This window comes from Festucalex cinctus, chromosome 1 (genome assembly GCF_051991245.1).
Source record: "Festucalex cinctus isolate MCC-2025b chromosome 1, RoL_Fcin_1.0, whole genome shotgun sequence".
NCBI classification, from domain to species: Eukaryota; Metazoa; Chordata; class Actinopteri; order Syngnathiformes; family Syngnathidae; genus Festucalex; species Festucalex cinctus.
In genome coordinates this window covers 6,391,901-6,419,650 of record NC_135411.1, presented here as the reverse complement: position 1 = coordinate 6,419,650, position 27,750 = coordinate 6,391,901, and the positions used below count along the sequence as shown (strand labels likewise).

Below are 27,750 nucleotides of genomic sequence, written 5' to 3'. Positions count from 1 at the left end.
CAAAATATTTGCTGACCTCCATAGTTTACAAACTTATTTTTAGAAAGTAGTTCACCACTTTATCCTAATGGGGTGACTCGAGGTGCTTTGCCATGTGCATCACGGTTGGATGAAGTCATCCAACTAATGTGACGTGTCTCATATGTGCCTTTTATTGTCTTTTCATCTCCTGTGGCTGGTTATCCCGCACCCCTCTTGCGGCTCCCTCCTCTGTCTCGCGATGCCCCCTGACAGAAGGCCTCCACCCGCCTTCCGATCCATGGGGTTCTGCTGGGTCGATGGTTCAACCTGGTTATCCTTCCATGCTGGGTAACTCCGCCCATCTGAGCCAGCATGGTCCCTTCACGGCCATCAACCCCCAAGACAGACTGGTGAGCCTTCACAGTTTTGTTGTGTTTTTTTTAGGGACTTGTTTTCTGTTTTTGACCCTTTTTGTGTTTTGGGGACATTCGTCTGCTTGAATTGTAAAATCCTTTGGTCTCGTTTGTGTCCCAGAAACGGCAACCTCTGCCCCTCTCGCCACAAAACTACCCCCTACATGGCAGCGAGGTCAACGGGAACCATCCGGCCGGCTTCCACTCGGGCTCAAACAGCTACGGCGTACCCGGACACACGCCGCCTATTGCTGGTACTGATACACCAGACCAAAGCGTCATATCGCAGAATTGGCGCTCAGAGCACATTTTAATCAGAAAAAAAACAAAACATTTCTCCTCCTGTCAAGCCAATCGGGGAGCAGCACCTGGAAGTTCTGGAGATGAGATTGGGAAAGCGCTGGCATCTGTAAGTTGTGCACAGATGCAAATCCATGTTCATGTTTTCTCATACTATAATAATTCCATACAACCTCCACTCATTCCCTGCCAGACATTTTTAATGCTGGTTTCCTCATAATGACAGACATTATTCAGCTTTTTTTTTTTTTTTTTTAAGACTCACGGAATATTGTGTGTTCACAATCATAGCAATCAAAGTACTCAACCCATCATAAAAAATAACTAGTAGACACTTGTAGCTTTTTCTATTTTAAAACCTGCTATATGGAACATTTTTTCCCCAAGAATATCTTTACAGGAGCCTTTTTATTTGACCATTTCTGACTATAATATCGAATTAGTAATTAACACTTTAGCTGTTCACAATGGGTAGTCCTGCATGCCTCTGGCCAATAGTGTTCAGACTGGATTCGTGTTTGAATTTCCCGCCTTCTGTCTGCAGATGTAGTCCTCATTGGGTATGTGCAGTTCCATTGTTATCAACAGGTGGCAGTAGTGATTCTAAATTGAATATTTTACGTTCAGTAGCTTTTAACAATCAGCAGTTGAGCACTGGTTTCTGACCAAAAAGTGGCGAAAGCAAACTTTTGTCAAGTAGAACTGGTCTTTAAAAGTAATATATTTTGCTTTTGTGACAATTAATACTATAAAACAACAAAAACAAGGCTGAGAAAGATTTTTTGATGGCAAAATAATTGGCTAAATAAACCATTTCCGTAAAATGATTCACGACATGCCTTGAACGTGGCTTTTTTATTTTTTTATTTATTTTTTTTTTTAATATGCCATTTGGCATTCACTTCACTCCACTTCACTGAGTCATCTTTTCACATATCATCATAACACACTTTCTACTAACTGCCACTACACAAACTCTCTTAATGCCATACATATACTCAGTTCCGAGTGGGAGGTGCCTAAACTTGTTCATCTTCACCTCCAAAAGCTGCACTGCTTTCAAATCCAATGCGATGCAACACCGCCATCTACAGGGATCTGTTCATCATTACAGTCATTTCCAAACCCTCGCCTATGCATTGAAACACTTGGTTGGATTCCATTTGACGAATATAAAACGACCACCGTAGTGAATGAGTTAATAGTCGTTTGTCATCTGTGGTTGCAATGTATCATGCTGAAAGCAGAAATGTTTGTGTACAGATCTATCCTTCAGACCCAAACAGTAACGGCTACTCATCATCCCCATCCACCCCCTCCGGCTCTCCTCAGGCCGCTTCAGGTCAGTAAGCATTTTCTGATTTTACGATAAACTACTTTCAAAGAAAGACTGCATTCATCACGATATTTGTAGCCTCGTGATTAACCGTGCAAAGTGTAATGTGTTGGAATTTTCAAGAGTGCAGACAGCGGTACGCATCTATACAAGCACAACATAAGAAAATAACTTTCAAATGATCTCTCGGACCCGCTCACCATCCAAATATAACTCATGAGAGGAAGGGAAAGTACAGTGAAAATAAGAAGTGGGAGGGGTCACTTCCCTATTTGTCTATGCAATTGGTCCAGGAGTGACATCATCACACATCCAATACTGTGAGTGGCACAAGATGAAAGGAGGAGAAGTGAACACTTGAACTGAATTGAATACATGTTTACGTTGCCTTTCTATCAAATCAGTTCATGAAGTATCCACTGGAAATCCACAGTTTCTTCATGGAGAAAAACGAGAGTTTGTTTGATGTGACTAAACCATTTTGAATCCCCCACAGGCTCTGCCTCCCAGTGGACAAGATCATCTGGACAGGCTACACCTTCACCTAACTTTCATGCTGGAATTCAGGGCATGGTGAGGCCTTCAAAATAAATGATTGTGACTAACAGCCCAAGTTTTTTTTCAGCCACATATGTCGATGATCTCGTCTCATTGCGCTTCGTCGTCATCTCCTCATGTTTGTCTTGCCCCCATCCCTGCAGTCTAATAAACTGGAGGACCGCCTGGACGAAGCGATTCACGTTCTTCAGCGGCATGCCAGTGGACAAGGAGGACCAGGACTGGCTGAGATGCAGAGTCTGCTGGCATCCGGCTTGGGCTTATCTTCAGCTTTTAACGGCGCAGCACTCGGCCTGGCCAGCCGCCTGCCTGCAATGGTGAGAGTCATAAATGGAAAAGCTTTTTGCAGCTTTTGTTCCTGAAACATGCTCAACATGCTTTTTGATTGTGTCTGAAAGGTCTCCAATCAACATGAAGACTCTGCTGGTCTGCCCTCTAGTGGAGGACTAGGGCACCACAGTTCCTCGTCTGCCCAGCACGAAGGTTTCACCAGTGAGACTTTCTCTCTTTCCTCCTTCCTGTCACAGAAATCCCGGATGTTTGTGATACCTTATCCCCTTGTTTTTTTTTGTTTGCAGGTCTGGTTGGCCTTAATCGTTCCAGTGACATCAAACGAGAGAACAAGGAGGAGGAGGAAAACTGCTCTGTGACTGACAAGTCAGAGGACGAGAACAAAGAGCTGAAGGCTCTTCAAACAAGGTGCATTTTTTTTTTTTTTATTGGATGACTTTTATTGCTATTTATCATAACAGGGTATCCTTGTCAAGAAATATTATTATCAACCTTCTGTTAATAGTAGGGATGTCCCGATCCGATCACGCGGTTGCTGACTCGATTGGATTCGGACGTTATCTCCAGATTAGGACTCAGATAAATATATAAGGTTGTGTATATATTTTTTTATATATATAGAACTTTTTATTAGATCTCGAGTTGCCCGGTGACTTGTCTTAATAAAATGCCGAGGTGTTTGGATCAGGACTGGGAATCGGCCGATCTTAAAATGAGGTGACTCGGACTCGGGTCTAAAAAAGTGTGATCGGGACATCCCTAGTTAATAGTGAATTATCTTTTACTGTACTTTATTTGAACCAAGACATTTTAGACACAATGTTTTCCAACGTTATTGAGCCAAAGTATATATTTAAATTTAAAAAAATAAATACATCTCACAGAGCACCACCAAAAAAAGTGGACTCACAGGTTGTTACCTTCTGCCATCTAGTGGAAGAGCATTTACAGTAATTGTTATGGCTGCCATGATACATTATTGCCATGTACAGGGAGTCCTCGAGTTAATGCGCACTCACCCTAAGGCGTTTTGATTTTACATCGGTTATGCCCGGTCCGCCATTTTGGCTCCTTGTCCGCCTTATAGCTCGGAGTGCTTTCCCCTCATCCGCTATTTAGCCCTTAGCTAGTGCTAGCGCTTATTTTATTTTTTTTGTATTATTCATTTATTTTATTTTATTTTTTTTAATTATTTCTTATATATTCTTGTCATTTATTAACATTATTTTAATGTATTTTATATTTTTTATGCAAATTATTTTGATGTAAATATTAACATTTTAATGGGGAAATTCGAAATCCGGCTTACATCAGTAGCGTAGGAACTTATCTCTGACGTAACTCGAGGACTCCCTGTATAGTTGAACAAAGATGCATTATTTGTTGTAACTAATAGCAATAAAATTTGATAATTTCCCGCGACACACCTAATGAGCTCTCATGGCACAATAATTGAGAAACACTGATTCAGAGGACAGGAGAAAATTGTCAAAACAATTCTTCTGTAGTGTGAAATTGAATGTATAATTCTGACTAATAATTTGCAATATACAAGACATTTGTGAGTATGTTTAAAGAAGTACATACGTTTTTTTTTTAATGATTGTCAGAAAGCCACATTTCGCTACGAAAGCTTACCTGAACTGTGCCCACATTGTTGTTTCCTTCCCTCCTCATCTGCCATTGGCTAGTCTGATTGATGAGGATGACGATGAAGATCTGCCAGTGGAGATTAAAGCCGGGCGGGAGAAAGTGCGGAGGATGGCAAACAATGCCCGCGAGCGGCTCCGCGTGCGGGACATCAATGAGGCCTTTAAGGAGCTGGGCCGCATGTGTCAGCTCCATCTCAACTATGAGAAACCGCAGACTAAATTGAACGTGCTCCAGCAGGCCGTTAACGTTATTCTCAACCTGGAGCAGCAAGTCCGAGGTCAGTGGGTGTCCAGGGAGGGAGGAGGAAGCAAGGAAGGAGGAGGAGGAGGAGGAAGGGGGAAGGTCTTCTTGACACGCCAAACTCTCACATGGCTTCATGCTCCTGCTTGACCCACTTTAGCTATAATCCATTTTCTTCATTTGGGACATAAATGACATCAGTGAAAAGTCACCTCCAAAGTGAGGACAGGGAATTAAGGTCATGAAGCTATGTGAGTGTTTTTGAAACACCCCGATTCTCTGGTTCTGGTTCCCCTCCCGTGGTAGCACATGCGGGATGTGCGTGTTGTGATGATCGTGTATGTGTTGCCGTGTCTTACATTTGCCCCTTTTTTATGAGTGTGTCCTTTCTTCCATGTCTATGCGCCGCTCTCACACTAACAGTTGAAAAAACGCTTAGGGATGTAACGATACGATAAATATCAATCAATGTTGTGGGGATTTTGGTGATCTATACTGTATGAAAATTCACAATATTATAAAGGATAATAATAAAGACAAAGGTGGGGAGCACAATATTGTGTTTTTGTACATAGTAACAGCAGTGACAAACAAATCGGCTTAGTCATGTTACATGTCACTGTCGCGCTCTATTGGCTCAGCTGTGCAAAGTATCATGGTCTATGTAGTTCATGATGCTGTGTTCGGCTGAGATGGATTATCGGCCGGGCTGATTATCGGTGTTGGTATCTCACTGAGCGGTGAATGCTTGTGAACATAGCGAATTTAGGGTTTTCGTCAGGATTTTTAAGATGTTCACAGACAATTTTTACTTGTCGCAAAGACATTTGGAAAATATTCGGACTATTTTTGTCTGTGAAGGTCTTTTGAAACCTTTTAAAAACCCAGACGAAAACCCCAAATTATCTCAACTTGCATGCATTTGTTGCTTAGTGAGACACGGGGAACTTTTCATTTATGGATTTATTTAAATGCACACTTTAAAAACACTTAATTTAATTTAATAAATAATTTAATAATAATAATTTAAGAATTTAATTTAATTTAATAAATTTAAAATGTAATTAAAAAATTACATATATATATATATATATATATATATATATATATATATATATATATATATATATATATATATATATATATATATAATTTAAATGTAACTTTAAAAAAGTGTTGCTGGCACTGGGAGCGCTCTACACTTTTTTTATTTTTAAAAAATAAAATAAAGAAATTATGTTGAAATTTGACAAAACTTTGTTTACAGTAGAAAACTTTAGGGAACTATTTAATTGCTTAGTTTTTAATTTAACTTAACGCATGCTAATGACAATGGAAGCTCCCTGCAATTTTCGTTATAATTTATAAACAAAGATGTCAATTCTTTATATGTTTGAAATTAAAAGAAAAAGGTTTTATTTTATGTTAATATTTTCTCTTTTACGCCAAATGAATATCAGCTTAAAATATCGGTTATTGGCCTCCTTGACTATTCATAATCAGTATCAGGTTTGAAAAAAAAACATCAGTCTATCACATATAACCGTCGCAGTGGCCAAAACATGCCTAATTAAAAAAGAAACTGCACTTAAAAAAAAGCCACTAGAGGGTGCTACATCTGCACAAATGGAATACAACCTCAGCTTTTTAACACATTTGCTGGTTTTAATATCCTGACATGACGACAACGATATTGCGGCAACTTTAATATAGCGATATTGCTGTTATCGTTACATCCCTAATTAACACATTTGTTACTTTGGCTTTTTCCAACTGGCATACTGGCTTTTGATAAACCATTACGTGTAAAAAGCACACACGTTGTCATGTGTATTAACAGGCCTCGACCTTCAAGTGTCGCATGTCCTTGCAACGTAACCGCGCTCATGATGCTGCTTTGTGTTTGATTTCACTTCCTCCATCCGCGCACCAGTCCTCTTCCAGCTTTTTTTTTATTTTTTATTTTATTTTTTTTACAGATGCCAACCATGCGTGAGCTATCCTGCTCCTCTCTGCGATAAATACATTGACTTGTGATGTATTTATCACTCTCTTTTCTTTTCTGTGCTGTAGTCGGCAGAGAGCTTTACTTCTCACACCCTCCTCATATCTTCTGTCCCTCTGCTGGAAAGTCGAAAGATCCCCTCAACTTCCATCCTGGACCTCAGTGACCCTTCACAATTGGATTTGTTGATGGAATACGGTAGGGCCCGACCGATTTAATCGGCCACCGATTATATTCGAAGAAAACCAAAGTTTCCGACGCTGTGAAAGTACCCTGAATGCACCATTTTGCTTGCGTAGCATTAACAACTAGCAAGTGTGTAGCGTATATTATTCTGGTTATTCTGTTGTCCCTAAGCGTCCTTTAAGCTGTTTAATGACACCGCAGTTGGAGTTAAGTGTAAAACTAAATACACAACCTTAAGAATTACATCCACTCTATATTTAAATACAAAACATGCTTCCTTTTTAAAACATCACTAACATAGCGCTAACAGGAAGTTAGCAAATGCTAACAGGAAGTTAGCATTGACTTCTGGATTGTTTCCTTCAAATAACGAAAATCCACACACATCTTGTGGGAACACATACCCACAGATGAGAGGCACAAATTCTTTCCAGTGTGAGATAAAACTAGTTATTTTAATAGCATTCAATCGCAACTTTCTTCTGTACTCACTTTAAGTGTGTACGTCATGGATGCACTGCACCACACTGCCCCCAGAGGCCAAAACGCACAAGAACAGTCTATATTTGTTCTGTTTTTTCGGTTTCTATTATTTTAGTTTATTTTCTTCTTTTTTTCACTTTCTTATTGTTTTTATTTTGTAATTGTCGTTTCAAGTTATATTATAAAATTGATCTTTCAAATATTAAAAGATTTTATTTTCTCAAAATTCAAGGACGCAAGCGTCAACATTTTTAACATTATATATTTTTAAATAACCGACAGATTAATTGATAATCGGCATTTTTTTTCTGCAAATATTCGGAATCGGCAACGACCTCAAAAAAATCGGTCGGGCCCTAGAATACGGTGTTTATCAGGGCGTGCCCCGTAAAAAGTAAGAGACAAGGAGAAAGACACATCCGCCTGCTGCTCTCTGGCCCGGCCCACTCCACTGGGATGCTTCTTCGTCTCGCCTGCAAGGGAGGAGCTTTGAACATTTCGAACGGAGCGTGACTTAAACCGACCTCCGCGAACGTCGTGATTTTTTGGGGGCTGATTTGATTCCCCCTCCCCCGGCCTGCAGCGTTGTCGCCGCGAGCGACGAGAACCTGACGGCCGAAGAGAAGGAGCAGCGGGAGCGCGAGCGGCGCTTCGCGAACAACGCTCGGGAGCGGGTGCGGGTGCGCGACATAAACGAAGCCTTCAGAGAGCTGGGCCGGATGTGTCAGGTTCACCTGCAGAGCGACAAGGCCCAGACCAAGCTGGTCATCTTGCAGCAGGCCGTGCAGGTCATTCTGGGCCTGGAGAAGCAGGTGCGAGGTAGGTCGGCCGGTCCGGTCTCGACGACGGCAGTCTGGTGGCGTACGAGAGCCTTCATTTCCTCTTAAAGGTCATGTTCAGCCTCTGTTGTAACACCCACTTTCTCTTTTTTCACGCCTCTATTAATTAACCAAGTGAGGAGGAGGAGGAAAGGGAGAATATATGAGGAAGGATACACACCTGCTTTCTTCTCATCCTACTTGTCGTTTTCCTGTCTGGCTTTTCACCTTTCCTCACCCCCAACGCCGCTTGTGTGTCAAGTCCGAAGCAAATTGTTGATGCGAGTTGCCCTAATCGCTGTTTATGTACCTTTTTGTAAAGAGCGTAATCTCAACCCAAAGGCCGCCTGCCTCAAGAGAAGAGAGGAGGAGAAAGTGTCCGGCGTGGAGCCCCAGATGCAGATGGCCGCAGGTCTCGGAGGTGATGGGCACAACCCGCCCATAAGCCATATGTAATTCCAAGGTTTGCCTTCATGGTCAGTTAGTGCAGTGGTGCCTTGATTTGCGAGGGCCCCAGCGAGGCATCATCACCCCATGAATGTGCCCCATACAGTAGTAAACATAGAAAGAAAATAAAGAAGAGAATTTTTCTAAATAAAATCAAAATGTAGTCCAACAGTAAAAGTAGTTATTTGTCAAAAAACGAGGAGCTACTTCTCTGCTCTTTTCCGTTTTGGGAAGTAACATGACAAAACCACTCATGTTAGACATGCTAGCATGCTAGTTATTTGCAACCTATGGTATTCATTAGGGATGTAACGATAAGCGCGATATCGTCGTCATCGTCATGTTCACGATATTTAAATGCCACACATTTGTGAAAAAAAAGTCACTTTGAATAGCACTTGTGCAGTTCTAGCACCCTCTGGTGGCTATTTTTTATTTTTTTTTGTGCAATTGAATTTTCATTACGGCTGTTTTGGCCCTTCTATGTTTTAAAATCTACACTAATTGTCAGATGAAGGGGAATGTAATATGCCTGTGGAGCAAGTCAATATGTGGAGGAACTCAATGTGTGCGTGCATTAACAACATAACATAATAACATAATAATAAAACAATAATAATAACATAACATTGATGTTATGTACAAAAGCGCAATATTGTACTATTTTTTTTTTTAGTATGAGCTCATTTTTTTAACATAGTGACCTTTTTTTTAAATATCGACAACCTCCCCACAATATCGTGATAATTATCATATTGTGACCTTCATGTCGTGATAATATCGTATCGTGACGTTTGGATATCGTTACATCCCTGGTATTCATATCGCCAATTTTAGACCACCTAATTTGCACCTGGTTGCAAATTTTCATATCAAGACAGTGTTATGGTTAATGTCACGTCATTTATATAGCGCTTTTCCACCTTACATCCATCCATCCATCCATCCATTTTCTTGACCGCTTATTCCTCACAAGGGTCGCGGGGGGTGCTGGCGCCTATCTCAGCTGGCTCTGGGCAGTAGGCGGGGGACACCCTGGACTGGTTGCCAGCCAATCGCAGGGCACCACCTTACAATAGTCATATATTAACGTTAGTTGAATTTGAAAAATTGTTTTGTGATGCACTTTAATGCGAAATAACATTTTTTTCTCATTAATCAATGAAATAATCAATTCTAAAAATAGATAATGAAAACTCTACGTAAGCATGTTTTGCATATCTTTTCTCCTCTAGATTAAAAACAAAATAAAGTATTATGGTGGCCATGTAACTGAACAAAAATGCTTTATTTTGTGTATTTATATTTGACAATAGAGCCCTATTTTTTCATTATTATTAAAAACAGTTAACAGAGAAATTGGAGTGCTTTAGGGGAGATAGAACACATGAATGTCATATGAATTCATTTCAATGGAGAAAATGGCGAATTGGGATTTCATATGTGAGCAAACGAGCTCATGAAACAAATTCAACTCATAAGTCAGAGTACCACTGTATTATTATTCTTATATTATGTTTGTGCAGATTTACCCAACGTATTTTCACCATCTTTTTTTTTTTTTCTTCCTTCCAGCTCCCGTTAACTCGAATCTGTTTGAACAACGTGGCCTTAACGCACCGCCCGTGCAGGTTTTTGGTCGTCAACGTCAAAAAAAGGGGGGCCACAGCGACAAAACAAGCACACCGTGTATTGATATTGACATGATTTGACTGAGGTGGGTGGGGACGTTTCTTATGATCAAGTTTTGGTAAGTCGTTCGCTTTACCTGTTGGGAACAAACTTGTTTGGATCAAATAGTCCTTTTGGAATCCATTTGTCCTGTGAGCAAAAGACGGGATTTTGTGTTCTTGTTATATAATAAGTGGCATTCCACTTTTTTTTTCTTTTTTTTTTGATCCGGCTGGTTTCTCCATCCCGGCAAATGGCGGATCCCCACACATGACAGACTGCCTCAGAGAGTCTCCGTGTGTGGGCGGGGCTTCCGTACAAATACAGCTTTGTACATGTCACTTGCGCCAGGTGTTAGTTAGCAGCCATCTTGGACGCTCCAGTCACAACAAGACAATTTTGTTATTTTTGCAAAATGGCATGTTTTTCAAGGGATACTTGACTCATTGAGCCATTTTCAGCACTAAAAAGTTCATATATTGTCTATAATTAATGTGGTAACTTCATTATTTTCCATAATACAATTAATACCTTTAAAAAGTAATTTTTCGACTTGCTGTCGACTGATGATGACATCACCTGTGCTGAGGAAGTAGGTAGCGACCAATCATGGCTCAGTTTGCTGACCAAAACTCAGAAAACAGGTGAGCCGTGATTGGCTGTTACCTACTTCCTCAGCACAGGTGATGTCATCATCAGTCGACAGCAAGTAGAAAAAAATTACTTTTTAAAGGTATTAACTGTACATGAAAAATAATGAAGTTATCAAATTCATTGTGGACAAAATAGGAACTTTTCACTGCAAAATTGTTCAGTGGGTTAAGTATCCCTTTTAAATTGCCATCACACCAGAAATAAAATCTTTTTTTTTTTTTTTTTTTTACTATGGATGGAGCACGTAGAGCAGATAAATGGTTACTTAGGGTCCATTTTGTTGCCAGCTTTGGAGACTCTCCAGCTGTCCTCCGTGATTGGACCAATCAGGTCACATGTCACTGCGAGGTCGTTGACAACTTCCAATGAGTCAATCTCACAAAGGTCGGTGGTTATAATCGAGTATTAAAAGGGACGGTGAGTTGTAAGCTGTTTCTTGACTATTAATTTACTCGATTGCCATTGGTTGATTTTTTTTTTATTATTATTATTATATTTCCATTTTGAACAACTGCAAATCCTCTTTGTAAGGATCTTCCTTTTGTAGAATTGTTTTTTGTTTTTTTTCTTTGTAAAATAGTTAAGAGTTAGTTTGTTTTGTTTCATTTGGAATGCTCTTTCTTTGTTTACATTGTTTTGTTTTTGTTTTTTGATTGCGGGAACAAAGTGAGCTGTTTTGTGTTGTGCCAGGTGCTTGGAAATGTTAGAAATGACAAATTCTGGCTTGTATTGTCACATGTTGTGATCATTATTATATATTCTTTTTTTTTGTTTGTTTGTTTGTGGGCAAAGCCGCCATTTTTAATTTGGGTTTCTTTGTTTACGCCAGTTGAGTTGAAAGTGAAACAAGTTGGCGCCACAATTTACCTTTTCCTTTTGGACGTTATTATAAGAGAATTCCTCAAAACAAATGCACAAAGTTTGGCCTTAAGTCATTTTCTTGACTTTGGGAGTTTGGATGACGGTCGGTTACTCACCAGTGCCTGAAACACTTCTGTTACATCTGTTGCATAATTATATACAGTATATGGCTATGAAACGTTGATTTGCCGCAGGAGTCCAAGAACATCAACCAGAATTTATTGACGCGACAACTTTTGACACCGAATCCTACTCCAACCTTTCATTTGTGGATCGATTCTATTTGAAATATGATTTTACCTTTGTGTCATTTGAAGATTATGCTCTATGGAATAACCCGTGAGTTTATTTTCATCGAAAAAAGAATTGTTCTGATAATGCAAAAAAAAAAAAAAAAAGGACTTGTTTTATGTAAAGCATTTTTCTACAAGTATGAAAAAAAACAACAATATTGTTTATTTGAAAACTTTGTCATCCTCAACAAATGACTTGCTACAGCTCTTTCTGTCTTCATAAATATTTGAGGGCAATATGTATGTAGGCTTTGTCCTCAAAGTGCCTCCACTTTCCTATTTTTATATATAAAGTAGATATTGACAGCTGTTGTGTATATAACAGTAATGTAGTAATAAATGTGCCATTTTTAATAGCAGAGCTCACTGTCGTCTCATTGTCTTCTAAACCTGACCAATGAAACGCGTTACAAAATGATATTGCAGTCATACAGACTCAGTGCATATAAAAAGTCGACACACCCCTGTTCAAATTTGTGATATTAAAAAAAAAATGAGTCCATGATTAATCGCATAAAAACGTATTCCAGCATTGAGCACAAACATTCCACTATTTAAAGTGCCCTCCGATTCACCCCGGAGTTCAGTGGTTCTAGCAGGCTTTTCCTGACGGATTTTCCTGATGCATACTTTACTTTTATTATTATTATTATTATTATGGTTCCAGTTTTTTTCTTCTTTTTTTTCAAATAAATTATGCTTGTCTAATCATTCCTATCACAACATAAACATGTCTTTTTGCATAAAAAAAAAAATATATATATATATATATATATATATATATATATATATATATATATATATATATATATATATATATATATATATTCCAACCTGAATTAAAAAACAAAACAAAAAGCAGCCGCCATAATGCCATTTGTCCACTAGATGGCAGAGGTCGCCTTGCTTGAAATGTGAGCAAACCTCAAACGGAAACGGAAGTTGCCTGCTATCCGCACGTCGCGTGAGGACGAGGAGGACGCAAGAACGATGTTGAGCAAAGTGATCGGACAGAGATATGTGTCCATGGCTAAGTCGTGGTAAGGTTCTGGTTTGTAAACTTTGTTTTCATGGCGGGAAAAAATGAGGTGAGCGTTTCACGGACGGAAGTAACTTAACTGGTCAGCTAGCAGTTAGCATTCAGCCTAGCTGAGGTCATTGACGTCAGATTTCTATTTAAAAAGGATATATTGAAAATATATTGGTGTACTTTTCGTAAGATGGTTGTATGTGTTATTATGTTGTAATGTCAAGGTTATTGATAAGGTCATCAAGTGATTATACGTTTTGGAGCATTTCGCATGATCTTTTCATTATGTAAACAACTTGTGCAGGCTACTCAAGCACGCAATTTGGGTTTTAGTACTTATTGACACTACTTCCGGAGGTATAACTTGGTAAATGAGTTGAGTGTTTTTCTTCACAGGATCCCAACACTGGCAGTTTGGGGCACAGTGGGTGGCGTAGCTGTGGTCCACTTCACAGATTGGCGACTCGTTTTGGACTACGTTCCCTACATCAGCGGCAAGTTCAAGAAGGACCAATAGTGGCAATCGGGTGAGCACGGAAAATGATCAACACCTGCTTGTTATGTTGGAATGATCTAGCTAGCGAGATATCTTATCAGTTTGATTTTATTTGTACTTTACTACTTGTACCACTCGACTGTCTGCAGCAAAATCGGCATTACAGATAAGAACCCGAACCCGAACCCCTTCCGATGAGTGACCCAACTTGGTGCTTTTTCAAAATACGAGTCATTAGAATGAGTTTGTTTTTGTTTTTTTCTTAGACTTGTAAGTGCAAATTTGCGATACAATACGATCACTGTGATGGCAGTGAATTTAATTCGACACACTTCATAATGAACAGCAATTTGGCCAATAATAATGTATTAATGGCATTTTCAATCATGTGAATTAGTAAAGTTGATGAAAGTGTTTTGAGTTTTAAAAGTGTGGCAACGGTACAAATTAAACTTGTTTTTCAACTTAGAGCTGTCAAAATGAATCGATCGTCAAGTAATTGATGACCAAATAAATCGACAACTATTTTAACAAGAGAGTAATCAATTGGAGCCATTTTTTTTTTAATTTAAATTTGTTCAAATCCTCTGATTTCAGCATATCAACAGTAATTGATCACTGATTTCTGAAGTCCTTCATGAGAAAAAAAACAAAACCTGATTACCGTGTTTAATCAAAATAAGACATTTGAAAACATGTTTTTACTTTGGAAAACATGGGCCGAACAGGTAACGTAGCACTACATCATTAAAATGAATCCGATTAATCGATTGAATAATCAACAGATTAATCGATTCTAAAAATATTCGAGAGTGACAGCACTCATGTCAAGGCATCACCATGGTAACGTGATTTTAATGGCCACTTATAACTTAGTTTCAAATGTGTATGTTCTAATGATAATAAAAATTCCATGAGTTCAATCCATGTACTGTAATTTGATACATTCTAATTTCTCATGTGGCCCTTTTGGAAAATGAATTGGCCAGTACGAAATGTTTTATTACTTGTTTATAGATTTGAATGCACACTTGATATATTATTATTATTTATTTTTAATTTTTTTTAATACAAGAGTGAAAATTGTGCATCACTGTTTACTGGTATGCATAAAAGACCAATTCATACAATTCATGATTGTTATCACATGAATAAACTATGAGCACAAAAAGCATGAATTTTAAATGGTCACTTTGCAGCCTTTTTAGGTCACTTGATAAAAACAGACAAAAAACTGTGGTTTTAACCGCTTAGTGGTATTATGTCTTTTTTTTCCCCCCTCTACATTAGTTAGTTAGTGTTTCATGAAATGAGCTGACAGTGATATAAGATGGCTGCCATAAGGCAAATGTTGTATAATGATGTGTCCTTTCCCCAAATAACCAAATCTTATTGACCCGCTTCTTGTGATCTTTTTGTTTCTTGACAGTTTGTTGACGGAGTCAACAGATTTTGAACAAGGACTGCTACAAGGGATGTTTTGCATGTACGCCACACCACAGCCTGTGCACCAAAACATCTTCATCACCACTACAGTCATCATCATCATCATCATCATCATCATCATCATTGGCTGTGATGCAGTTGGAGTTCAGCAAGTCCGCCTCAACCTGGAAAAACTTGAGTGGAAGGAATATGAACTTTTGTTTCTTTACCACATCTACTTTTGGGGTCCGCTATTTATTTTAATCGTCAATTGTCCACAAATGTTGAGCTGCCCTTCAAGCAAATAAAACAAATGTTAAATATTTGATGTTGATTTGACGTACTTCAGTTACTATTGTGTATTGAATTCAAGTTGATATTCGGCATGAGTGATGAAATGTGGATCATGTTTCCATCTTGAATTTTTGCAGCTTCATCATTGTGGGAATACTGAAAGCATCCTACATATGTTATTCGGATTTTTATTTGATTTTTACCCTCACTTTTTTTTTTTTTTTTTTTTTTTCAGAAGAAACAACTCCTACATTATACTTCCGATTTACAGCATTCAAATTTCAACTTGCTTTAAAAAAATTCCCATTACTTACAGTACTCGCACAATTTTAACATTAACGATCAACTTTTCCCCATTCATTTTCAATGGGGCTGACATTGAACTTTTTCTTAGTCCCACTTTCCATACATACAACTAGGGGTGTTAAAAAAAATCGATTCGGCGATATATCGCGATACTACATCGCGCGATTCTCGAATCGATTCAATAATAGGCAAAATCGATTTTTTTATTTATTTTTTTTTTTTTTAGGATTCACACCTTAAGCATGGAAGAATGTTATATGAACGGAACATTAAGCCTTAATATTTTATTTTAATGCTGTTTAAACATGAAACAGATTACAACCTCTATAAGACTGAAATTTCAGATAAATAAATATATTTTCATATAAATCTTACACTCTACAAGCTTACTGATTAGTATTTTCTAAATTTGAATGAAAAAAAATCGCAACAATCGACTTATAAATTCGTATCGGGATTAATCGGTATCGAATCGTGACCTGTGAATCGTGATACGAATCGAATCGTCAGGTACGAGGCAATTCACACCCCTACATACAACTGATCATCATTACTAGCGAGCTCTCTGATACTGCTCAGTGGCGCACTTGGTTAAGTGTGCTGTCCACTAACCGGGAGGTCCCGGGTTCGAATCCCCCCCCTCCCCCAAATATGTCAGATGGCTACTGAAATGATTAAATGCACGATGGTTTTCAGCAGATGGCTATTTTTTAAAATACAATTTGAACAAGGCAAGTTTAGCGCAGTCATTAGAGCAACTGCTTCCCCGATGGAGTACCTGGGTTCAAACCCCGTTTTTTTAGTACCAGTACATTTGATGGTTTGGTACCAACTGACTATCGTATCAGAAAATGGATTAGAATTTCTCTGAAATGATTAAATCCCATCTTAGACTGAATTGCAGTTCAAGTTTTCCTTTTATTCATTTATCTTTCAACTTCAATAAAAACTTTTTTTAAAAACTCATTTTCACATAAATTGTCTTTCAATTTACTTTATTAGCATTCAGTTTTCAGCATTCCCACACAATTTCTCCAGAAATTGCACTTAGTCTTGTTAATTGTGATGTTTAGGCCATGCTTTTTTTTTTTTTTTTTTTTTTTTTTTTTTTTTTAGAATGTGTTTGAAAATTATTTTAGCTTCTTTAACTTTTGGGCCCAAGGCAACTTTTTTCTTTTCCCATAAACCTCATCCCAATTAAAGTGATACTTCACTTATTTAGCCCATTATAACAAAAAAAAGTTAATATTTTATCTATAATTAATTACTTTCATTATTTTTCACATACAATTAATACCTTTTAAAAACAAATTTTGCAACTTTCTGTCAACTGAAAATGACATCACAAGGGCTCAGGTAACCAATCACAGCTCAGCTTGTGAATGTCACGTGACCAAGCCTAGAAAACAGGAGAGCTGATTGGTTACCTGAGCCCTTGTGATGTCATTTTCAGTCGACAGAAAGTTGCAAAATGTGTTTTTAAAGGTACTAATTGTAAAAAATAATGAAAATATCAAATTTATTATAGGCAAAATATTGTTTGACTGCCAAAAATGGCTAAATAAGTAAGATATCCCTTTTAAACATTCCCTCCACATGCTGTAGGAATTAAAAAGTCGCCTCGTAATGTTACGATAACATAACTTTTTTTTTTTTTTTGTCAGACAAAAATTAAATAAAAGGTCATATTTTCAAGAAAAACAAATTGGAAAAGATGCATTTGTGTTTAATCATGAATGTTTTATTATAAACATGTATTCGGGTCAAATTTTTGATTGAACTTTTATGAGCAACACATCTTAATTGAAAGTTGAACATGATGGTGGCACTTGTAAAATTTCCAAAACATAACAGTACTTTTTTTTTTTTAATAACACAATTATTTCAACACGCGGACCCCCAAGCTACGACTCGTGGATCCTTGGAGTCCCCGGGCTTCGTTTTGCGCACCCTTACTTTTCACCATCGTCACTTCCGCACTAGTTCAAGTGAGTGCCGCGGATGGATTTTTTTACAGTACAATCGAGCGAGGTGATGTGGTGGGCGGAGTGATCTTGGCGTGGTGGAAAGGTCCTGCCTGAGGAATGATGATCGATAAACAAATCTCACCGTGCAAATTCATGACAGCGCCGTTAGCATAGCTGCTAGTTGACATTTGCCACTTTTTTTTTTTTTTCAAGAGCCGACCAACGCTGCACGCCGAGCGGGGACGTTTGGGAGTATGGAACGCAAAAGGTAAGTAGGAGTTGGACGTCACGACACTGGAGGGAGTTTTTTTTTTTTTTTTCCCCCTTCAATGAAAGTTTGTGCAGCAGGAAATGGCGTGCGAGTACGTACACGCGTCTCGAAAACCGAACAAATGCTCTACCAACTCCAGAGTTGGATATAACCAAATGCTTGTTTGTAGCTTTGTTATGCACAATAACATGACTTTGCTGAATATTTCGTCGTACAGTACTCGGGGCGGTCTGTCGTCCGCGCTAGCTTAAATTAGCTAGCTAAGTTTCATTGTTTACACACGCTTGACCTGAGCGACGTCGGCTCCTTGGAACAAAACTCTCACACGAGTCTCTAATCTCTCTCTCTCTCTTTTTTTTTTTTTTACACCGTTTAATTGTGACTACGCGTCGATATTTGTTCCTGGAACGACCGTAAATCTCACTGGCTCACTTTTGTGTGCTATGGGTCGAGTTATGTGTATGCAATGCATCCGTGCGCTTGTTTTATGTAGACGTGCGCAAAACAACACTGGGATTACATAAATAAGCACGTGTTGTGGTATAATCGTAGCTGGAACAACGATCGTGGTTTTGTCGTCCTAGCAACATGTAGCAGCCCCCCCCAAAATCAATGTGCTCAACATGAGCAGCCATTGCTCTGCTTTGACTTGATGAACATGAGTGTGTGGGCGTGGCCTTGTTTGATTGACTTCTTCACTCACCTGTCGTTGTACTGCGAAGGTGGAAAAAAAAAAGCCACAGGCAGCTAATGTTGCTGCCCACAATGGTAGGTTTAAAAACAAAACAAAAACGAGTAATTGATATCGAACCAATAATCGACTATTTTAATTAGGGCTGCATAATATATATAGAAAAAATATCAATATTGCGATATTGGCTCGTGCAATATGCATATTGTAAAGACATGCAATAAATTTCATATGAAATTTTATGCTTTTATCTGAATGTGACCAGTCAGCCGCTAACTAAACTGTGTTCCACCATCCAATAGATTATATTCAGTTTGCTTATTTTTGCGGCATGAAAAAAATGTAATTCTTTCATTAGATAATAAAAATGTAATTTCTTTAGATGCACGTTAAATATCACAATAATATCGATATCGCAATATTCAGCAACCTAATCACATGTCGCATGATTTTCCAATATCATGCAGCCCTAATTTTAATCTTTTTTTTTCCCATAAATTCATAAGAAAATAGAATTTCAAAACCTATTTGTTTGTATCGTACTGTTTTCTTGACTATTTTTGTTCACATGAATTTAAAAGTATTTTCTTACAATTAATGAAAGACTTGACTTATTGCACTTTAAGGCCATTTAGAATCTTTGTTTACAATTATTGAATTATTTAACCAGTTACTGCCTCCACAAAATTTAATATGGATTTTGCTCGTGGAGTTTTTAATAATCATACCCTTGAGCTTTAAGAAGAATTGATGTTCCATAATCAATCAATATCGATTGAATGGTAGCGGATCGAAAATGTAAATCGAATCGATTGAGGAAATTAGATTTGATACCCAGCCCTAAGTGATAATAATCTTTGTTTATAAAGCGCTTGAAAAACACAGACAGAAGAAAAGTATGAATATAAGGAAATAATACACAAGCACGTGTAAATGCAGTGGAAGTTTGCCACTTGGGAATTCATCAATTTGCAGAAATACTGGCGGAGTATAACTGTTTTGATTTTCTGTGACGTAACAAAAAAAAACAAAAAAAAATCTAAAAAATTAATTTATTTTCAAGGCAAAATATTATTGCGTTTGATATTTATAATATAGTAGCTCTAATGGTTACGACTGGCCATAACCAAGCCCCCATTAAAAAAAAAATAAAAATCAAAGTAGTTTTCTACTCGACCAAACTTGCATGGTTAATTGCACAAGATGCAAGTTCTGCTCACTCGCTCCACTCAGTGAAAACTCTCAGACAATGTAAAGTGATAATAAGAAATGTCTTCTACATTTGGCGCACCTTCAAAGAAGAGTCAAATAATGAAAACGTCAAAGTGTCACGATGACAGCCTGTCAAAATGCTGAGTCAGGTCGGAGTGGCCGCTTCAACCTGAGGTCATTTTCATGCGTATAATCAAGTCTAATATGTATGTGCGCGTTTCCTCTCCAGTGTGCCAGTCAGGCGCGTCCTCGCAAAGCCACAGACGGCGCGTGCGCCGGCCAACAACTTTCACATGGAGGAGGCCAGCCAGTCTCGTGCCGCACATTTGCTCCTTACCAAGGTCCAGCGAAGTGGACACAACCATCTAATCAGGGTGAGAATCCAACATTTAGAAGATTTTTTTTATTTTTTATTTTTATTTTTTGTCAGAAGTGATTTTACAATCTTGTACAAAACGGTGTCTTCAAGAGTGGTCCACGTTTTTTGGAATCGAGTATTCGACCAGTTGAGTAATCTGATTTAAAAAAAAAAAAAAAAAAAGGTTTTTGCATCACTAGGTGCAGAAACGTGCATGTATTTAAAAAGTAGGCCTGGGGTGAGTGACGATTGGGGGACCAAACTGCCAAAATTCAAAATAAATAAATGACTAAATAAATAAATAAATAAATGACTAAATAAATAAATAAATGGCTAAAAGTGAAAATAAAAATAGATGTAAAAAAATATATATATAATTTGAAAATTATATTAAAAAATATAAATGGAAATAAAAAGAGCACAAAAAAAAGACTAAAAGTGAAAATAAAAATGGATCTAAAAAATATAATTCGCAAATTATATTTTTTTAAAAATTAAAAATAAATGTAAATGGAAATATAAAGAGCAAGGGTGGCATGGTGGATGAGTGGCTAGTACAGCGGTGTCAAACATAAGGCCCGCGGGCCGGGTCAGATTTTTATTTTTTATTTTTTTATGAAAATATTTTTAGTGATGTTTTTCATTTTCTTAGTGAATACAACCAGGGGGGGATAACACACAAAAAAACATGTTAATAAACAAGTTGCCATCATCTTTAGCAAAGCGAGAAAAAATGTTGCAACAAATTTCCATCCAAATAAGGTAAACGAAAGGCAAATGGTGTTCCCCAGATTTTAATTTTTGTATTTTTAGTAATTGTCTCAGTCCTGAAGTGTTTGTCATGTGTCCGCTTTGAAAAAGGCCAAGCCAGACTTGAACACAACACTGCCCGTTCGCCAGACGGCCTCCATCTTCAAGCAGCCGGTGACCAAAGTAACAAATCACCCGAGCAACAAGGTGAAAACGGACCCACAGAGGGCCGTGGACCAACCAAAACAGGTGAGCCAGGCACGACGCTCTCTTCATCTTTTATTAGTTCTCATCAAGGTCATGACATGCTACATATGCATGATGCTGGAGGAGCAAAAATGGACAAAATTCAAAATAAATACATGACTAAAAGTGAAAATAAAAATGGATATTAAAAATATATAATTGGAAAATTATATCCCCAAAAATAATAAATATAAATGGAAAGAAAAAAAAACAATATATATATATATATATATACATAAATAAATACATTTGTACTTAATTTTTGAATTATATTTTTTTTATATCCATTTGTATTTTTTTACTTTTAGTCATTTATTTTTTTATTTAGTCATTTATTTATTTTTAATTTTGGCAGTTTTGGTCCGTACAACCAAGTCAAAGCAATGTCAAATGAGGGGGCGGTCCTAACCGTGTCTTCGGTTGCAAACTGCCTGTCATTGGTCAAGTCAAGTCATCTTTATTTAAATGAATAAATGGCTAAATAACTAACTAAATGACTAAATAAATAAATAAATAAATGACTAATAGTGGAAATATAAACTGGAAAAAAAAAAATCAAAAATTATAAACAAAAATTAAAAACAAATCATTTACTTATTTATGCATAAATATATTTTTTGTTCTTTTTATTTTCATTTATATATTTTTTTATATAATTTTCAAATGATATATTTTTTTATATCCATTTTTATTTTCATTTTTTTTGTCTTTTATTTATTTATTCAGTCAGTCAGTCAGTCATGTATTTTTTAATTTTGGCAGTTTTGGTCCTCCATAGCTACAAGCTTTCCTCTCGTCTTCTCTAAATTGTCCATTTTACACTATTTGATACATTTTAAAAAGGTAATATTCAGCTGCTTTTGTTGCTGTAAAATCCCAAGTACAATTTATCCCATATATTATTGTTGTTGTTCCTGTGGGGGAAAAAAAATTCAACTTGATCACACTTGACTTCATTTTCGCCAGATTTTAATTTTAGGTTGAAGTAGCACTTGTTTCAAGGTTTCAAACCATCCACTGCAGGAGTCACCACAATGGTCCATTTGAGCACCAGCTTGCCCCCAAGGACCACATTGATTAGCCTGCGGGACTGTTCTAAAAATAGCTTGCAACTCTTGTTTCCATATTGGTGACATTGGTGCTTGCATTGGGGCTGGGTTTTATTTACAAAAAAAAAAAAGAATCATCAATATAAAAATTATTTTGATTTTCAAGCCTAATATCGATTCATTTTTATTTATTTTTTATTTTTTGTATTTTACGGTTATCTTGACATTTGTATTTTCTTACATTTATGAAAGACCTGTTTTATTGCACTTTCAGACAATCCAGAATATTTTTAATTTGCTTACAATATTAAATTAGAATTATGGTCTCATCCTTGCTGATGTCAATTTTTGTGTAACACTTAAGTGATTATAAAATGTCACTTTCATTAATAAACTAAATCATTTAAACAGTAATGGCCGCTGCAAAATTTAATTTGGAATTTCATGTTTTGTGGAGTTTTTACCATGTCCTTGATATTTAAGAAGAATTGATGTTCCATCAGTAATTAATATTGAATTGAAAGGAATTGAATCTTTTTTTTTCTTCTTTTTTTTTAAATCAACTCGAACTAAACTCTCGTGAATTGAAATCAAATTGATTGAGGAAATTAGAATCGATATGGGCTAATGGGTAAATGTAGATTTTTTAGTCTCTTTTGTTTGATGATAATTTCTCATTTTTTGACAGCAAATGAGAACAACGGGAGAAGTTTGTGTTTAAAGCATATGGGAGGGGTAAAACAATTTTTAAAAAATTAAAGAGCGAGAGATATGCTCCCTCTATATTGCGGATTTTCACATATTAAGCTGCGATTTTTTTATTTTTTTCCCCCCCAGTTGTTCTGGGAGAGGAAGCTGAGCGGGTTAAGCGCCTTTGACATCGCAGACGAGCTGGTGAAGACCATGGACCTCCCCAAAGGCCTCCAAGGTGACGCCGGTCGAAAAACGACGCCGCTCGTGTGTTTTCGAGTGACGCCTTTCTAACCATCTTTTTTTTCTTTTTTCTTTTTTCCCCGTGCTCAGGCGTGGGGCCCGCCAGTTCTGACAAAACGCTGCTGTCCGCCATCGCCAGCGCCCTCCACACAAGCCCCGCCCCCGTCACGGGCCAGCTGACGGCGGCCGTGGAGAAGAACCCGGGAGTGTGGCTCAACACGGCGCAGCCTCTCTGCAAGGCGTTCGTGGTGACGGATGAAGATATTCGGTGGGTCTGGTTTAAAAAAAAAAAAAAAAAATGCTGCTGGAAACAATATTCATCATTAGAATTAGTCTCACACTAGTGTTAATTTCGTCAACAAAAACTCAACAAAAATAATTAATTTTGTCAACACACATTTTCCACCGGATTAAAACTAGATTAGACTGGACTAAATCCCTCATTAATCAACAATAACTGGGACTAAATCAGTATGCGTTTTCGTCGGCTAATGAAGACGAGACAAAAATGTCCAAAAATGGACTTAAGTTTATGGACATTTTAGGTCAGGAACAAAAAATGTGATTTTTGTAGAATCTTGTCTCTGCTAATCTGTCATGTGACACACCCACAGTTTTCAAATCTGCAGCTAGAGAGTGCAACATGCAGAAACGCATGGGACAGACAGGAGGTGGATTCACGGTGATCGGTTAAAAAATGTAAAAAAAATAACATAAAAAATAGTCATAATGTTCCAACAATAATGTTAATCTGACCACGAGCTAATGCTAGCTAATTTACTTGCTTATAGCGTGGTGCCATAGTAGCCACTTGTTGAGATACTGTAATTGTGCGTTGAGTTGTTTTTCATAAAAAAAGATGAGAGAAAATTTGATGTGAAATAGTTTTAGATCCGAAATATTCAACATAATCTACTGACCAAAAAAAATAAATAAATACTGAGGTTAAATTTGGATTGTCCTGACAAAAATGAGACTAAAATGTTGACAGTTTTTGTTGACTAAATCTAGATTAATAAAATGTTTTCTTAAGAACTAAAATGCTAGACTTAGTCGACTAAAAATGGACGAAATAAAAACGTGATGAGGTTGAATAACTATGAATAAAAACTAACAAGCGTGATTGAAATGAGACTAAAACTGAGACTAAATTTAAAAATGGCTGATAAAATTAACACTAGTGGACAGAAGTACTCATAATTTCTCTTCTAAACACCAACAAAATCGCCTATGCTAAACGGTAGGGGTGTTAAAAAAAAATCGATATGCCGATATATCGCGATACTACATCGCGCGATTCTCGAATCGATTCAATAATCGGCAGAATCGATTTTTTTTTTTTTTTTTTTTTTTTTTTTTTTAAAAGGATTCACACCTTGAGCATGGAAGAATGTTATATGAACGGAACATTAAGCCTTAATATTTTATTTTAATGCTGTTCAAACATGAAACAGATTACAACCTCTATAAGACTGAAATTTCAGATAAATAAATAATACATTTTCATATAAATCTTACACTCTACAAGCTTACTGATTAGTATTTTCTAAATTTGAATGAAAAAAAATCGCAACAATCGACTTATAAATTCGTATCGGGATTAATCGGTATCGAATCGAATCGTGACCTGTGAATCGTGATACGAATCGAATCGTCAGGTACGAGGCAATTCACACCCCTACTAAACGGTTAGCAATCGCGATTAGCGTTAGCGCGCAAGCGATTCAACAAAACTACCATTTAGTTCACACATACATCATTGTAACAAAATTACACGTAATCGTGTCTTAAAAGTCACTTGCAGACGACGCTTCAACATTATTCAACATTATTTCATGATTAAACAAAAGTAGAGCTAGCTGTTAGCTACATGAGGTCAATAACTTCCTGTTCCTTTCGTCTTCTGGGCGTGTTTAGTGCATGACTGCCCTCTACTGGTTAAAGTGATGAACACCTAAAACTGAGTGGCAGGTGATATTTTGGAATAATTACAGCCAAAAGTGCTTTTTCAGGACGTCCTTTCCTGTCTTCTTTTTTTAATGCAGTTCAATGTGCAGTATTGTGATAAAAACAACTGTCAGTGAGCGTTTTTAAACGCAGACAAATAACATCTGCTATTTGGCCACTAGATGGTGCACTAACATTCAAAACGTGGACGGCCCAAACATGGTTCCGGCGGAGTTTCGAGTCGGAACATTTTAGGTGACCGATTTTTAAAGTGGTCTTAACCGACTTGGTTGACTTTTTGTCACAATTCAACATTAACGATAAAACATAACAGTAAACCTGAAATGACCAAAAATAAAAATAGCAGAATTCATAGCAGACTGCGTTAGGACTATTTTACGATGTCACTCACTAGGCACTAGGCCACGCCCCCTTAAAAGACTTCTCGTGACGTCCGACTTGTCTCCACTTGCAGTAGTTACACGAGTTTATTCTCATTCTGTTTTTTTTGGATGTTTCTATTACTGCTTTTCCAAATCAATTTTCAACCAATGTCACTCAAATGACCTCTTTTCAAATGGTGATTACTAAAGAACGGAATAAGGTAGAAACATACTTCTTTTTTTTTTTCAATGGAAGAGTGGAATCATGTAAATGTAGTAAAAGCACACAATCTGTTTGCCTTGAAAGGTGAGTTAAAATGCTCGAAATCGGCCAGCAGGTGGCAGCAGAGTATAAGAGATCAGCCAGGGCCATGTTGCAAAAAGCTGTTTTTTGTTTTTTAATAACATGTGGCAGTAAAAGACTTAATATTGTGACATGATTACGACGATATTTTGTTTTAATATTGCGCTATCACGATATTGCTGTTATCGTTATATCCCGAGTATCCAGTAATGTCAACTTGTCCCATTGGAGTGCAAATGACGAGCTTGTTGTGGCAATTTCGAGCGACGACGTGAACTCGTTTGAAAGCCTCGTGAATTCAATATATTTTTTTTTATTTATTTATTTTTTTTTAATTTAAAAATTTTGCTTCAGGAAGCAGGAGGACCTGGTGCAGAGCGTGAGGAGGCGGCTGGAGGAAGCCCTCATGGCCGACATGTTGGCTCACGTTGAGGACGCCGCTGTGGTCCAGCCACCCGGCACGCTCCAAGAAGATGAAGAAGAAGAAGAAAATGAGGAGAAGGAGAAGAAGAAGAAGGAGGAGGAGGAGGTCGAGCGGGTGGAAAAGGAGGAGTTATAGCCAAGGTACACAAAATGGCTGTGATCATTCCACCAGTGCTGACTGATTTTTCTGAACGTCGTTTACCCACAATGAAGTCATCAATAATCGGCGGGATTTTTTTCTCTCTCTTTTGTCACTACGTCAAATAAAATTAACGTTTTTTTCCCCATTTTTTCTTTTTTTAAAGGTGCTCTAAGTTTCCGCAGCTGTGTCGGGTGCCGCGCACTATATTCACTGCGTGTCGTTTTCATGGCGGCTGCGAAACAAGTTCAAACCAACCTGCTCTGTGTGAAATGTAAACGATCACTTGTACTGTAAACGCGCGTCCTTCTTTTGTATCCCCCCCAACCCCACCGTCACTCCGAGCGACGTCGGCGCCATAGAAGCGTTCTGAAAGATTTGGCCGCGTCTTCGTGCTCGCCGTCTTCGCTCGCACGATGGCGGGAGGAGACCGTCTCGTTTGACGGCTTGTTACGGTTCACGATAACTTGAGGTCATGTTGGTGAAGTGGCGAGTATATGCTGTAAGAAACACTGATACTTAACTACTGTACATGAAATCCATATTGTTTAAATAAACACAACTTTTTGGACGTGGCTGTGTTTGATTTGATGGAGTTGGGGGGTTTGAATCTCGGTCTCAGCCTGGAGTTTGCATCGTCGCCCTTTAATATCCAACTTAAGGTCATACTTTAGTATGCGCTGGACATGCTACTAGTGAGGGAAAATTGTGCACTAGTCAAGGTTATTTTAGTTAGCTAAAGCTAACGAAAAAACTATAAGTAAAATTTAAAAAATGTTATAACGAAATAAGATAAAAACGAAAATGTTTTTTTAAAACATGGAAACTAACAAACTATCTTTTTTTTTTTTTTACAAAACTATAATTATAGCAAAAATGTCCTTCGTTTGTCTTTGGTAATTAATTTAATGCATGAGCCTTTGGGGATGATTTTTAAATGTGATTTTAAGTCGATTTATTTTGATATTAACCGGAATAAGGACGATTGGAAATGTGTCACACAGAAGTGACGTCATTGAGCAGCAGCCAATAGAAAAACACCTTCATGGTGTTTTTTGTTTTGTTTTGTTTTTTTAAATATTGCGCACAAGTAATACACTTTTTTTTCAAAATAAAACTGAAACTAACTAAAACTAAGCATTTATTAAATAACTAAAACCAATAAAAATTAACCAAACCACCCTGAAAACTAAACTAACTAAATTAAAAACAAAACAAAAAAAAAACTCAAAACGAAATAAAAATAACTAAAATAAAAAAATTCCAAAACTATAACAACCCTGGCACTAGTTGACAAATGCATGCCACTAGTACTACTAGTGACTGAAAATTCAACTAGTTATTAAGCTCTTCACT

General features: G+C 37.3%; 3 protein-coding genes across 12 annotated transcripts in view; all 3 read left to right on the top strand.

The window, feature by feature from the left end:
• The window catches only part of tcf3a (transcription factor 3a), a 33,771-nt gene extending 22,853 nt beyond the window's left edge, over positions 1 to 10,918 (top strand). For 2 of the 8 annotated variants that reach the window (XM_077513255.1, XM_077513247.1), the window contains exons 10-20: positions 235 to 371; positions 496 to 628; positions 725 to 783; positions 1,938 to 2,016; positions 2,507 to 2,583; positions 2,712 to 2,885; positions 2,967 to 3,060; positions 3,147 to 3,267; positions 4,551 to 4,789; positions 8,567 to 8,707; positions 10,267 to 10,915. In XM_077513255.1, the coding sequence (XP_077369381.1) occupies positions 235 to 371; positions 496 to 628; positions 725 to 783; positions 1,938 to 2,016; positions 2,507 to 2,583; positions 2,712 to 2,885; positions 2,967 to 3,060; positions 3,147 to 3,267; positions 4,551 to 4,789; positions 8,567 to 8,700 (1,247 nt within the window). In that variant the 3' untranslated portion in view covers positions 8,701 to 8,707; positions 10,267 to 10,915. Of the gene's footprint in view, positions 1 to 234; positions 372 to 495; positions 629 to 724; positions 784 to 1,937; positions 2,017 to 2,506; positions 2,584 to 2,711; positions 2,886 to 2,966; positions 3,061 to 3,146; positions 3,268 to 4,550; positions 4,790 to 8,009; positions 8,246 to 8,566; positions 8,708 to 10,266 lie in introns of all 8 variants that reach the window. The other 6 variants (XM_077513278.1, XM_077513293.1, XM_077513261.1 and 3 more) reach the window with 6 other exon arrangements.
• A 2,188-nt stretch (positions 10,919 to 13,106) lies between these two features.
• On the top strand, positions 13,107 to 15,449 carry uqcr11 (ubiquinol-cytochrome c reductase, complex III subunit XI). Its single transcript, XM_077513234.1, has 3 exons — positions 13,107 to 13,210; positions 13,597 to 13,727; positions 15,126 to 15,449. Exons 1-2 carry the CDS (start codon positions 13,161 to 13,163, stop codon positions 13,715 to 13,717), a joined length of 171 nt encoding a protein of 56 aa, XP_077369360.1. The 5' UTR covers positions 13,107 to 13,160; the 3' UTR covers positions 13,718 to 13,727; positions 15,126 to 15,449.
• A 2,199-nt stretch (positions 15,450 to 17,648) lies between these two features.
• On the top strand, positions 17,649 to 26,965 carry mbd3a (methyl-CpG binding domain protein 3a). 3 transcript variants are annotated; one of them, XM_077513205.1, is made up of 8 exons: positions 17,649 to 17,709; positions 17,902 to 17,956; positions 20,092 to 20,236; positions 21,082 to 21,219; positions 23,103 to 23,193; positions 23,289 to 23,466; positions 26,187 to 26,396; positions 26,561 to 26,965. In XM_077513205.1, the coding sequence occupies exons 2-7, from the start codon at positions 17,943 to 17,945 to the stop codon at positions 26,389 to 26,391; spliced, it is 771 nt and encodes a 256-aa protein (XP_077369331.1). In that variant the 5' UTR covers positions 17,649 to 17,709; positions 17,902 to 17,942; the 3' UTR covers positions 26,392 to 26,396; positions 26,561 to 26,965. The 3 variants fall into 3 exon arrangements, with proteins under 3 accessions (XP_077369331.1, XP_077369340.1, XP_077369349.1); XM_077513214.1 differs by having other exon boundaries at positions 17,703 to 17,791; positions 26,187 to 26,965; XM_077513223.1 differs by lacking the exons at positions 17,649 to 17,709; positions 17,902 to 17,956 and adding an exon at positions 17,997 to 18,050 and having other exon boundaries at positions 26,187 to 26,965.
• Positions 26,966 to 27,750: the final 785 nt, after the last annotated feature.

What these genes read in the sequence shown, in the direction of transcription:
- uqcr11 (XM_077513234.1), top strand. Translation starts at nt 13,161, where the DNA reads ATGTTGAGCAAAGTGATCGGACAGAGATATGTGTCCATGGCTAAGTCG. An exon ending in GTGTCCATGGCTAAGTCGTG is followed by an intron (nt 13,211 to 13,596) that starts GTAAGGTTCTGG and finishes TTTTCTTCACAG; the next exon opens with GATCCCAACACTGGCAGTTT.
- mbd3a (XM_077513205.1), top strand. An exon ending in GACACAACCATCTAATCAGG is followed by an intron (nt 20,237 to 21,081) that starts GTGAGAATCCAA and finishes GCTTTGAAAAAG; the next exon opens with GCCAAGCCAGACTTGAACAC. An exon ending in CCGTGGACCAACCAAAACAG is followed by an intron (nt 21,220 to 23,102) that starts GTGAGCCAGGCA and finishes TTTCCCCCCCAG; the next exon opens with TTGTTCTGGGAGAGGAAGCT.